Raw genomic sequence first — 14,595 nt, 5'->3', positions numbered from 1 at the left:
AATTTGAAGGTTAACTTTAAGTGTAATAATTTTGTAAATTACGTTTTAAATTTAAAAATTATTAGTAGTAATTATTTGTAAGTTTTTTGTTAATGGTTTTTGCGTTTGAAGTATTATTTGACATATAATTTAATTTAAGACAAAAACTAATTACATGCTATTTGTTAAGTATTTTGTGGTTTGTCGTAAGTACAAAGTTTCACTTGTAATAAAATTTAGTATAAGTTAACAAAAAGAAATTGTAATTTTAATTATAAAAACAATAAGAAAAATATTACCATAATTTTAAAAGTCCCGTCATTTAAATTTACTAACATAAAAAGTAGCATGGGAATAACAATTTTTCGTTACTATATTTATTAGTAATTTATTGATTTTTAATAATCTTAAAAGAACTTTACTTGGATTTTTAGATTATTTTATACTTTATGGTAAATAAGAAAAATATTGAGACAACAAACTAGCACTAGATCAGGTCTAATACTTCTCTAGTTTTTGAAAAATAATAGGTGAATATTTTATCTCTCCAAGCAATCACTAGGACAAAATATTAAAAAATATAGTTGAATTAATTCTTTAACACTCACTAATTTTGTATCTCTTTGTTTTTATGACATATATAATATTAGTTATTATACTTGAATTGTATATATTTCTTTTATCTCTTTGTCTCACTAAGTTTCAAATTAGTTGTTCATCGAGTATTTTTTGCCTTACATATACGTGCATATAGTTAATTAATTAACCATTGAGACTATTCACTCGACATGGAGAACAATTAGGCCTTATTTGTCTGCCATGTTCCGTCTGAAATTTTTTTAAGTCTAATCCTTTCAGTTATAACCCTTCCATTTTGTGTTTGTCTGGAATTTTGTTGAAGTTGAGGAATTTTCCATAAATTATTTAATTAGAGTAATTTTTTATAGAATAAAGTATGAATGTGTAGTTTAAGTTTAATAGAGGAAGCAAATAAATATTTTATATTTGTATCATCGACAAAATATTTAATTGAAGTAAGGATTTTATTTGTTAGACTAAAATTTGAAGGTAAAGTTTAAGTGAATTAATTTTTTTAATTAGAATTTTTATTATAAAATTAGTATCAGTAATTCTTTATTTTAAAACTACTATTGTTATGATTAATTATTTTTAATTTTGATCATGTAGGTATATCATGAATTCAATTATTACAGTGTTGTATTTCAACGGAAGAGTATATGAAGACAATGATGGTGTAATATTTGAAGGCAGTAAAAAGGCCATTCAGATTAAACGCGGAATTAGTTTCAATGCTTTGAAAAAAAAAATTGGAGATAAGGTAAAGATAGAAAATAATGAAATTATTTCTACTATAAGTTGTAGATTTTTAGTTTCAGGAAAATATGTTGCGTTGCAAATTTGTGATGACGAAGATGTTGAAACTATGATCGAAAGTTTTCAACAACAACAACAAATGTCAGTTCTAGAATTGTACGTAGAAAAGGATGTTGCTGGTGGTTCGATGTTTCATGCTGCAAATTCTGTTACGTCGTGTGGACGTAATGTATCTCATCATGAATCGGAACTGCCAAGAAATATAAGTAATTTACATGATGATGAAGATGATGATGATGATGATTACCTTGCATCTAACTCATACGTTGAAGAGTCTTTTGATGAAGATGATAGTGATGATGGAATATCTGATACAGACGATGAAGTCACTAACATCGTTGAACCAGTTTCAATTGTTCACCCAACCGAAGGTAAATGTTTGTGAAATACAAAATTAGTTGAATACATCTATCTTTTTATGAGAATTGCATTTAATGGTAACTAAATAGGAGTAGTTTGTTGACGTGATTTTTTTTAAATTATTAGGTGTACCACAAATTCAAAATCCATTTTGGAATGATGCTATGCATTATAATAATATCAATTGGAGTCATCCGGACGAGGAGGACATTTGTGGTCTGGACATGCCAACGACTTTTAATGTTGGACAAGAATTATATGTTGGCATGGATTTTGACAGTAAAGATGCGGTCAAAAATGCACTGAAACAATATGTCATGAAGGTGCATCAAACTTTTAAGGTTGTTGAGACGAAATCACACAAATATATCGTTTGTTGCCCCAACAACACCGAAGAGTCTCCTTGCCCTTTTTATATGAGGGCAATTTTATCCAAAAAAACTGATGCATGGAAAGTGACACAATGGGGTGGACCGCACACATGTCTAAATATGACTATGACACAAGACCATGAAAAGCTTGATTCAAATTTAATTGCGACTTGCGTAGTAGGTACGTTTTTTATGTTCATATTATCCTACTTTTGTGTTATTTGTTATTTTAATTTGTAATTTTATTTTATTATTTGAATTACAGGCATGATCAGAGAGGATCCATCAATAAAAATTTCTTTGATTCAAGAAAGGATAAATAGTGAATTTTCCTATAAGGTTTCATACAGAAAAGCATGGATGGCCAAACAAAAGGCGATTGCAATTGAATATGGCGATTGGGAAGAGTCGTATGCGAAACTCTCGTCATGGCTAACACACATGCAAAATCATTCTCCTGGCTCTTACTTTCAAATACTACATGACGATTTTATTGTTGGTAATAGGGTAAGTCGCGAACATCGTCAGTTTCATCGAGTATTTTGGACATTTGGTCAATGCAAAGAGGCTTTTAAGTACTGTAAGCCAATCATACAAGTTGACGACACACATTTATACGGAAAATACCGTGGGACCTTGTTAATGGCCACATCGCAAGATGGAAATGGTTGTGTTCTTCCTCTAGCATTCGCCGTGGTCGAAGGCGAGACGCTAACAGCATGGTCATGGTTTTTGGCCCACTTGCGTGAACACGTCACAGATAAGAATGGAATTTGTCTAATATCTGATCGTCACGCGAGTATAAAGTCTGCTGTCGCTAACGAACATCTTGGTTGGCAACCTCCCCACGGTTATCATGTGTACTGCGTCCGACACATAGCCAGCAATTTCAATCGCAAATTCAACAACGCGAAACAAAAAGAGATGTTCAAGAAATTGGGTAAGGTTTATTTTATACATTAATTTAATTTGACTTTGATGTCTACGTACAACTTTTCATGATAACAAATTTGATGCAGCGTACACTCCTTGCAAGCATGTGTTTGATCAAAACTTAGAAAAATTTCGTCAACTGAGTCCAGCCATAGCAAGATGGATTGATCGCATTTCAAAGGAAAAATGGAGCATGGCTTACGATACATCTGGACGACGATATGGTCACATGACAACCAACCTATCAGAATGTGTGAATAAGGTGTTGAAAGATTGTCGCAGCATTCCAATAACAGCGTTGGTCAAGTCAACATATAGTAGGTGCCGAAAGTATTTTGTTGATCGTGGTCGCCAAGCCCAAAGACAATTAAGAGAAGGCCAAGTTTATTGTTCTAAGCTTGTTACAGAACTTAGGAAAAATCAAGAACAAGCTTGTTCGCACATCGTTCGCGTGTACGATATCCACTCGACAAGGTTTGAAGTAGAGGAGACCTTCAATCCTATAACGCAACGTGGCGGACAAAAATGGGCAGTTAACTTGAATGGCCATTATTGTCAATGCGGAAGGTATTCTGCGCTTCACTATCCATGTTCACACATTATTGCAGCTTGTGGTTACGTGAGCATGAACTACTACCAATATATAGATGTTGTTTACACCAATGAACACATCTTAAAAGCATACTCCGCACAGTGGTGGCCTCTTGGGAATGAAGCGGCAATTCCTCCTTCTGATGAGGCATGGACACTAATCCCTGACCCAACTACAATTCGTGCGAAAGGTCGGCCAAAATCAACAAGGATAAGGAATGAGATGGATTGGGTCGAACCATCTGACCACCGACAAAAATGTAGTAGATGTGGAGCTGAAGGGCACAATAGGCGCCGATGTCCAATGCAATCTGACCGTGGGAGTAATTCATTTAATTGATTTATGTATGTTACATGACTGACTTGTATTGCTTTAGGTTTTGTTGAATGTATTTACTTGTTGGTCTTCAATGAAATCGTCAGTTACTTTTTGTTGAATGTGTGCTTCTAATGAAATAAAATTACATTTAGAAGTTGAAATAAATGGAGTGGATCAATTGAGGTTGAGTGACATTGGTGTTGATCGTTAGTTAGAAATGTTAGTGTCTAAGTAATTTGTCTACCTTAGTTTTTTAAACTATCTACAATGACAAACTATGGACTTAGTCATTATGGTTTAGTGTCTAAGCCTTAGGTTTTAGTGTTTAGAACTATGGGTTAGGGTTAGGGTTACTTCTTATTTTTTAGGGGTTAGGGGTTACGTCTTAGGGGGTAGGGCTAAGGTTTTTATTTTAGGGTTAGGGTTAGGGTTATTTTTTTAAAATGTGAATGGTTAGGGTTACTTCTTGTTTTTTAGGGGCTAGGGGTTACTTCTTATTTGTTAGGTGTTAGGGCTAAGTGTATTTTATTTTAGGGTTAGGGTTATTTTTTAAAATTTGAAGGGTTAGGGTTACTTCTTATTTTTTAGGGGTTAGGGGTTACGTCTTAGGGGGTAGGGCTAAGGTTTTTATTTTAGGGTTAGGGTTAGGGTTAGGGTTATTTTTTTAAAATGTGAATGGTTAGGGTTACTTCTTGTTTTTTAGGGGCTAGGGGTTACTTCTTATTTGTTAGGTGTTAGGGCTAAGTGTATTTTATTTTAGGGTTAGGGTTATTTTTTAAAATTTGAAGGGTTAGGGTTACTTCTTATTTTTTAGGGGTTAGGGGTTAGGGTTTATTTCTGAACATTGAAGGGTTAGGGCTAATTCTTAGGGGTTAGGGTTAGGTTTTTTATTTTGGGGTTAGGGTTTATTTCTGAACATTGAATGGTTAGGGCTAATTCTTAGGGGTTAGGGTTAGCTTTTTTATTTTGGGGTTAGGGTTTAGTGCTGAACATTGAAGGGTTAGGGCTAATTCTTAGGGGTTTGGGCAAGGTTATTTATTTTAGGGGTTAGGGTTAATTTATTTAATTTAGGGCTTAGGGCTAAGTTTTTTATTTTAAGGGTTAGGGTTTAGTTCTTATTTTTTAGAAAAATAAAATTACATTTAGAAGTTGATATAAAATTACTTTTTTCTGAATGTGTACTTCTAATGAAATAAAATTACATTTAGAAGTTGAAATAAAATTACTTTATTTTAAGGGTAAGGCTTTAGTTCTTAATTTTTAGGGTTAGGGCTAAGTTTTTTATTTTAAGGGTTAGGGTTTAGTTATGAAAATTTCAGGGTTTAGGACTAATTTTTATGGGTGAGGTTTAGGTTATTTGTATTTTTCGGGGTAGGGTTTAGTGCATTGGTGTTTGGGTTAGGGCTAACTTTTAGGGGTTAGGGTTAGGTTTTTATTTTAGGATTAGGGTTTATTTCGGAACAGTTTAGTGCTAAGTGCTTATATTTTATAGGTTAGGGTTAGTGTTTCATATTTAAGGGTTATGGGATACTTTTTATGTTTTATGGGTTAGGGTTTAGTTCACATTGAAGTTCATCGTTACTTAGAAACATTAGTTTTTTCCTTTTGGCTACGTTTGTTATTTGGTTTAGGGTTCATTGATTATTATAGTTTGATACGCGACATAAATTCTATCCATAAGTAAGCCTTAATAAACTGAATATCATACATTACGGCATGAATGTCAAATTACAAATATACAACAAAGCCTTAATCAACGGAGACATGCAAATCATTCATTTTGGTGTCCGTGATGCTGTGAGGATGTGCCACATGGTCGATCCCATCTTCGTGCTTGGCGATCAGGATTTCTTCTGCCCCGATGCCTCCCCGCTTCTTCTTCGTCAGCCTCCGCAGAAAATGCGTGACGCAAATCAACACCGAATAAGTCACCCGTATTAGGTATTTGTCCCGGTACATTCCATTGTGTTCCTAACGGGGCATTAGGTGTTGGAATTGGCCCATGATATTGCTGTGAAGGGGTCATTGTGGGCCATGAAAAATGAGCTTGTGTTTCCGCAAAACCACCGAACGATTGCTGGGTTGCAGAAGTATCAGTTTCATGACCCTGAAAAGGATACTGATACATCTGTGTCGGATACTCAGCAAATGTTTGTGGCGTGTAATACATTCCATGGCCACGCTCCGCCATTTGTTGGGAATATTCTTCCGCTTCAACAGTGTCCCTTCTTCTGTCTATCCCCTGAGTTTCAATACTTGACTGAAGCATGTGAAACTGTTGTGGGGGAAATTGACGCTCTGATGCTGGACCATGTGACACTGGCTCAGTGACTCTCTCTTGCTCTTCGGATAAAATTGTAATTTTTTCCACATAAGGCACAAGATCATCAAATGTGCATGTTTTCCTCCCTTGAGGAGACACCATGTATTGTAATGCCTCCGCAACTTCACCCTGCATTTATAAGGATAAGAAAATTAATGGCCATCATTAAATAAAAGTTCAACTTAAAATTTGAAAAAAAATAAAAAAATACCAATGTAGCCGTCTTTGCATTTTCTGGGTCAACAAACATCTTTGTCTTTCGCCTATACCAGACCATGTAGTCCGAGTTAAAACTCAATAGGCCTTCTTGTCGGGGATAAGCGTCGACCCTAAATGCATGTCGATTATTCCACTGTTGAATCATTGGGGCGAATAATTGCCCCCAATTTTCGTCATGTTTCCCCTTTAATGTTATGCCATGAATGTTTAGGGGTTGTGAAGGAGACTCTGGAACTGGTTGCTGCATCCCGAATTGTCTCAAGACTCTGTCTGGTTGGTGCCACTCAATAACTTGAAAACAAATTAGTGGCACCACCGCGTACCACGCGATACTTCCGACTAAACAAACGGGAGGCAACAATGATATAACGGTTGATGGGTAAGGCTCCCACACAAACTGCATATAACAACATATGTTACATGAACATTGTAGTAAAATAAGACATAATTTTTTATTTTACAAATACAATAGCATGCTTCTTACCTCATGACGTTTCATAATATCCAACTTGCGACGAAAAACTTTCACATCATCATTGCCGATATGTTGATTTCCACGTCGCAGCCACCTACAAAGAATAAAATTTAATATACCCTAAAACCATTTATTCTATTGAAATGAAAGACGCTGTTAAAAATGACTCACTTGTGCCCTAGTGGTGTATTTTCTATTTGGGAAGGAGTCCTCTTTGGAGCCAAGGTTGGACATCGTTCCCATGCCCACAATTGTAGTAAGATGCACATACCTCCGATTGATTTAGTTTTATAATCGGTGGCACTGCACATCTCTCTATATAGAAAACCAAGTACGGCAGCTCCCCATGCATATCTGCCACATTCTTCAAAGTCACGTAAAAATTGAAGGTACCTTACCGAAACTCTGTTACTGGTTTTGTCAACGAACAAGACACCTCCAATAAATCTCAGTATCCATGCACGGGCAAACCTTCGTACTTGTTCTTCGTCGTCATCATTATTTATTTGATCAAAATGGTGAGCCAGCCAACTTAATTTAATCACACTACCTTTAATTTCACCTTCTTGTGGTCTGACTCCCAATAATTCCTCACATAAATCAGCCCAATCAAGATTTGTTGGACCGATTAATGGTAAACCATCCACACTTATACCTAACAACACAGAGACGTCTTGTAGAGTGATAGTACACTCTCCGCATCTCATGTGAAACGTATGTGTTTCCGGCCTCCATCTTTCTATTAGAGCACTAATTAGTAAGGCATTTATTTTTAAGTATCCCATTTTGATAATCCACCCGAAACCAGATTGTTGAAGAAAAGGAAAAATTTGCTCTGGAATTTGTTCTTCCCCTTGATACGTGGGGACAGCGCGTCTGATATGTAATTTCCTTTCTTCTTCCCCATTCCAAACATGTTCTGAAACATGCTTAGGTTGCATCCATAATACATCAGTATCGATGGGGCCAGACTTAATGTTGATATGTGATGAAGATGATGATGAAGATGCCATTGCTACTACAAAATAAAATATTATACATGTGAAGAAAACTTTAATTTATTAGTAAACTTTAAATATATAACAATAAATTTGTAAAAAATCAAACTGGCCAATTTTTAATATATTCTATACATAAATTAAAATACATGTGAAGCAATCTTTAATTTATTACTATTTTTTTTTCTACAATTAATTAATAAATAATTGAATAAAATATAGACTAACTAATTATTTATTATACAAAAATAATAGCAATGTACAATGTATCATATATTTAATCACGTAAATTTTCTATAACAAATGATATTAACCTACAAATTAAAACTAACAAATAATATATATAGCATTCTAACTAAAAATAATTAACTCCAATAATATTAAATTATCAGCTCATTTATTTAAAATACAAAATTATAATACTAAAAAGATAAATTTACGTGTGTCAAGTGTCTAATATTACAATTATTTATTTAAGTGTCAAATATTTAATATTACAAAAACTAAAAATTTCCGTGTGTCTATAATTTACAAATATATACCTAAAGTTAATATTAACTTGTGCCTAATAATAAAAAATCTAATATTACCTATGTCATCCTAAATATCATGCATGTATATATATTTATTAGGCTAAAGTATCATCCGTCTAAATATATACTTAATACTACAAAAGCTAATATCACATATATAAAATTTAATAATATATACAACAACTAAATATATATATATACACGTAATATTTTTATACTAACTAAACAAATATATAATATTTTCAGTAACCAAATAATAATTTCAGCCAAATATTATTTTCTATTTCAGCCAAATATTATTTTCAACCAAATATATACAATAACTAAATAAAATTTTGAACCAAATATTATTTCTGCAAAATTTTATTTTCAGGCAAATATATACAATAACCAAATAAAATTTTCAGCCAAATATTATTTTCAACCAAATATATACAATAACTAAATAAAATTTTGAACCAAATATTATTTCTGCAAAATTTTATTTTCAGGCAAATATATACAATAACCAAATAAAATTTTCAGCCAAATATTATTTTCAACCAAATATATACAATAACTAAATAAAATTTTCAACCAAATATTATTTCTGCAAAATTTTATTTTCAGCCAAATATATACAATAACCAAATAAAATTTTCAGCCAAATATTATTTTCAACCAAATATATACAATAACCAAATAATATCTAACAATATATACAATAACTAAATAAAATTTTCATTCTAACTAACCAAATAATATTTTCATACTAACTAACCTAACATTCAAATATCTATTAATACGTAAAAAAAATACCTACGAATACTAACTAATTTAAACTTAGAACTTTTGATAATAATAACTAACCTACTATTTACATACTAACTAACTTAGAATATTTCTTAATAAGAACTAACTTAAACTTATAATATATATTAACAGATTTACTTAAAAAATACTTACCAGGAATTTATGTGAAAATAAGAGTAAGGGCACACTTGAAATGGAAGCACAGCAACAAGCACCAAAGAAATTTCAACCACGAGCACACGCAAGCACAGTAAGCTCTCACACACAGAAGAAGAAACAAAGAGAAATAGAACACAGGTAAAGAGAAATGTAAGCGTAAACAATGAACTTCAACCAATTTTTTTTATAGCTGAAAACTTACTCAACGTTCAAAATTTTTTAACGTTCATGCAATAGGCTTTTCAGAACATGCAATAGGCTTTTCAGAACCTGCACCTACCTAGCTTCTCATCACTGCAAGCTGAAACGTTAAGGTGTTCCGCAGGAGGCAGTGGCGGGACTGCCACGTTGGCATGTCCCGCCAAGAGGAATGGCGGCACAGGCTCTCTCTCTCCTCGTCCCGCCGTTGCTATCAGCGGTACAACTCTCTCTCTCCTCGTCCCGCCGTTGCTATCAGCGGTACAGCTCTCTCTCTCCGCGTCCCGCCGTTCGTACTGGCGGGTTAAGCTGAGTGCCGCAGTTGCCAATGGCGGGATCCTTGTTCCCGCAGTTGTCAATGGCGGTACAAGCTTTCCCGCCGGCAACAATGACAGCATCCACGTCCATAACAGACCCCGTCTGTGATAAGTTTGAAAAGAAACCCTCTTTGGTAAAATGTTTCTAAAACAAGCCCTCTGAGGTAAATTTGCCGCCGGGTCACTGGCTTAATATTGGTTTTCACCGGTTTAAAACCAAATTCACTCCCATGATTTGTATCTTAAAAATTAGACTACCATAATTTTTTAGATGTAATATAGGTTATAATTTTCTTTTTTTATCATGTTTTCTTATCTTTTATATTGAAGCTGACTTGTGATATCTAAATTTAATTTTAATTTTTTTAATAAACAACATTCTAATGTTAGTAATTTATATAATAAAAACATTAATTAGCCTTTTATCTCCTAATAGAAATAAAAAACTACTGACTCGAGAAATTAATTATGAACTATTTAAAAGAGAGAGAAAAGACAAGTCCACTTGTGATACTTAATTTTAATTTTAGGAACCCTGTTTCACGGAATCTTTTTACCATTTTAAGAATGTTATTTCTCAAATGTAACATGAAAATATCATTCTGGTGTGTTTTTCAAAAAATGTTTGATTAAATTCTAATTTTTTTAGAATATTTTTTTAAATTTAAAATAATTTAAATAAAATAAAAAGTTACATATGTATTAGACAATAAATTTTCATATTTAATGGGAATACAATTTTTCACTCCTCCTAATGAGAATATAAATGTAAGAAAATATGATAAAACAAGAAATTATATCATTTTAAGGAATCAATAATATCCAAAAATACTTTTCAAAAATTTGTAACAAACAAAAAAAAATATTTTTTTCATCTTCATATTTAAGAGAGTTCATTAAAATTTTGCAAAGCAAACCTCCCTGAGTTCAACTTTATTTTAATAAATAAACAGTTTTCCAATTTATATATTTATAGGAAAAACACAATTTAGCCATTTATCTCCTCATAAAATAAAATTTGGCTCGAGAAACAAACAATAATAAAAGGGTGGAAATATGTGCGTCAATCCACTGTTAATGAAACGGTGGAACTATGCCCATCCATCATGTTCCGTTTGAAGTGTTAAAAGCAAAAAGACAAATAAAAGGGTATACGTTTCAAATTACTATTGATTCAAACATTGAAATTGATCCTGCAAATCCCGTTAGAATTGTTATGTAATAGATGTATATGTATCATATAAAAATAATTAAAAAAATAAAATGTTGAGGTAATGACATATTATTATTACATTCTAGGAAAAAACATGCACGTCTAACTGTTTATTCATGTTTATTTATTAAATGAAAAATAATAATTAGTTAGCGGGTAATTTATAAAGGTAATAATATAAATAAAATAATAAGTTATGAATATAGTTATAAAGATAAAATAAATATAATAAAATGTACATCAAAACATCCTATTTCTTTTATATATAATAATTAGTTATAGTTAAAAATTTATTTTTTAGTCAATGCAATTATTGGATGTTCCTAAAAAATTCTATTTTTTTGTAATACAAGATATCTAATCATTCCTAAATTATATATTTTTTTTCAACCCAATGCAACAAGGTAAAAGCTTTTCATGGTAGACATTTACAAGCTTAAAAAATTGATAACCATGTCCAAATTTAGAACTAAAATTTTGACCAAAAGAAAAAAAGTTCCAATTGATGTGGCAATGGTAACTTAGAGACACTCTAATGAAAATGTTTTAAGTGGGTTTTTTGAATTATTTTTTGTATTTTTATATTATTTTTTTGTAATTCCTAAAGTATCATGTCATTATAAAAAATTTATACACAATTTTACTTTAATGATAAATTTTTTTAAAAAACTTCAAAAAACTTGTATTTTTTTATATTTTTATTTAATTATGGTGTTATTATGTATTAAATAAATATTATTTTTTATTGTTAAGAAACAATTTCTTATAATATATATATATATATATATATATATATATATATATATATATATATATATATATATATATATATATATATATATATATATATATATATATCTTATTTCTAAAAAACTCTCATTGTCTCATTTATTTAATCCAATAAAAAAGAAACCATTTCTTCATTTAAAAAACACTTCAACAAACCTAGAGATGTTATTAACAACCTCACAAGTTACAATATCAAAACATCATTGGTATTCACATAACACATATACATACATGAAAATGGACATTGGAAGGGGAACAACAACCATGCAAGATTAACCACACACATGCAAACACTAATGTTTGTTTATAATTTACCCGAAAAAGTCAATTTACCATCCATCTATCATTTCTTTTGTTGTTATTACGTATTTTCTCTTTGTCCTTCGAATCTATAGCGTTGCAACTTTTCGGGGTTCTCGGACGGATTGGAATTTCCCAATTCTTTGCGGGTTTTATCCATGTAACGTTTCTTATTTCGTTACAACATTATAAATGTGAATGGTATGGTATTATTTTTTCTTCTTCTCAAAATACCTTACTTGGTCCATTTCTTACCGTGAGAAGATTTTTAAAATAGTTATAAAATATTTCTCTAAATTAATATTTCTTATTAAAATTATGCATTATATACAAGTATGAATATATTTATCAAACTAATTTTTTCAAATTTTTTATATAACTAAAAACGATAAGACATTTATAAATATAAATTTATATATATATATATATATATATATATATATATATATATATATATATCAATATCTATAATTATTTATACATATTTATAAATGTTTATGTATATATTTAATAAAAATATTTAAACAAATTATGAATACTCAAATTCTCGCATCACTTCCTAACTAAACATTAAATTGCAGGACATAAAATCATCAATCATGTATTTATTTATCCTTACCACAATAACATTGTAATTAAAAAAGAGTCATAATATAAGTTAACTATTAAGATATGCATTCATTTGTTCTCCTACTTTTAAGTTGTTAACAAACATTTCATAAATAATCTGTAACTACCAAAATTACATTGTTAATTATCTTTTCCCTCCACCAAAATCATGATTTGCCTTCATCTTTCCTCTTCCAAATTGTTAAGCAATTGATAATCGTCTATGCAATTACGATTTGGCTACAAAGTCAACAATAAAAAAAAAAAACCAAGATCAATAAACCATACACCTTTAGATATAGATATATAGCTTTTATACATAGCAAGAATTTAAATCAATTGTCAAAACAAAACTACAAATGCCTTCAAATTTGAACAAATTATATTACCACAAAATTCTTGTTTTATTTCTTCCAATATTCATTTTAAACAAAGTAATATGTCAATAATTAAATAATATTTTATAAAAAATTATGATTTTTATTTAAAATATATAAATATATTATTAGGTAATATATAATAGAAAATAGATGATATATATGCATCATAAAATAATTTTGTATTATCATCCAATTATATACAATTATTATGATTAATTTGTTGATTTTTACGTTACTTTAAAAGTCATACCAAGAGTAACTTTTGATTCGTTGATGATATAAAATTATTTTACACCATTAATATATGACCTTAAATATAAAGCATGTTTTTTGATAAATAAAAAATAAAAAATGATTCAAAACTTTCACATTTGGAGAAGTAAAATAATCACTTTTATACAATTTTCACACAAAAGGCTAACGGTGAATCCAGCAACAAACCAAACTGTAAGGAGACAATATGTTATAAAAAAAAATCTGTTATATGGTAATTTGTTATTGTCTCCCAATTATTATTTTGGGTAATACCGATACAAGAGAACACCAAGATATGTAGATCCAAAATGGTTGTTGTTAAAACAAACACAAAGAAGTACCAATAGTTACGCTCGAGCGAAGTAGAACATTTGGATACTAGTAAAAACAAACAATTCATATTATCATTGTAAAAATGTTTTTACAGCTTTCTGTGACTTGATACCTAAATAATGTGCCACTCAATTTAAGGTAATCATCACTCTAACAAAATCAGTTTTCAAAAGGAATAGCATGCAGAGCCTAAATTAAATGTTCCCATGCTCTTGCAAAAATAAGAATAAAATAATCCAAACATTCTTATTCAATTGTGAGGTTTGAGTGTCAATGGATCAAATATAAGTTTGGAGAATTTCTAAAAGACTTGAAAACTAGAAAGATTTAAAAGGAGGAAATTAAAAAAAAAATTATTTCTAATATGATGCTTATAAAATGGAGGAAATAACTCCTATATATAGGCTTTAATTATCAAATTTAATTTAGGAACATTAAAAAATTGTAAACTAAACTTAACAACTCTTGAGATTAATTAAGAATCTATACAGGCAAAATAAAGATAAAAATTAAATTTTAATAATTACAATTAATATATTATACAATACTCCCCCTCAAGCTGTTGAACGAATGTCAATCATTTACAATCATAAGGTAATTAAATCTCAAAACTACTCTATAGGAAGTACTTTAGTGAATACATCGATAAACCAATTAGAATCCTAAAGGGATGTACACTATATCTATAAGATTGTTGTCTAATTTTTCTTCAATGAAATGTTCATCTATTTTTGTATGCTTTGTTATTTCATGC

The 14,595-nt window shown here is 30.5% G+C and overlaps 1 protein-coding gene across 1 annotated transcript; it reads right to left on the bottom strand.

Moving 5' to 3' along the window:
* Positions 1-5,719: 5,719 nt before the first annotated feature.
* Positions 5,720-10,053, bottom strand: LOC114405210. Its single transcript, XM_028367838.1, has 3 exons — positions 9,943-10,053; positions 6,483-6,887; positions 5,720-6,400 (listed from the first exon to the last, which is right to left on the bottom strand). Exons 1-3 carry the CDS (start codon positions 10,051-10,053, stop codon positions 5,720-5,722), a joined length of 1,197 nt encoding a protein of 398 aa, XP_028223639.1.
* Between the last annotated feature and the right edge of the window lie 4,542 nt (positions 10,054-14,595).

The sequence above is a fragment of the Glycine soja genome, chromosome 3 (assembly GCF_004193775.1).
Source record: "Glycine soja cultivar W05 chromosome 3, ASM419377v2, whole genome shotgun sequence".
Taxonomy (NCBI): Eukaryota; Viridiplantae; Streptophyta; class Magnoliopsida; order Fabales; family Fabaceae; genus Glycine; species Glycine soja.
The sequence above is the reverse complement of the archived record's forward strand: the minus strand, read 5'-3'. Positions and strand labels throughout refer to the sequence as shown.

What these genes read in the sequence shown, in the direction of transcription:
- LOC114405210 (XM_028367838.1), bottom strand. Translation starts at nt 10,053, where the DNA reads ATGGACGTGGATGCTGTCATTGTTGCCGGCGGGAAAGCTTGTACCGCC. An exon ending in GCACTCAGCTTAACCCGCCA is followed by an intron (nt 6,888 to 9,942) that starts GTACGAACGGCG and finishes TGTTATATGCAG; the next exon opens with TTTGTGTGGGAGCCTTACCC. An exon ending in ATGCAAAGACGGCTACATTG is followed by an intron (nt 6,401 to 6,482) that starts GTATTTTTTTAT and finishes TTATAAATGCAG; the next exon opens with GGTGAAGTTGCGGAGGCATT.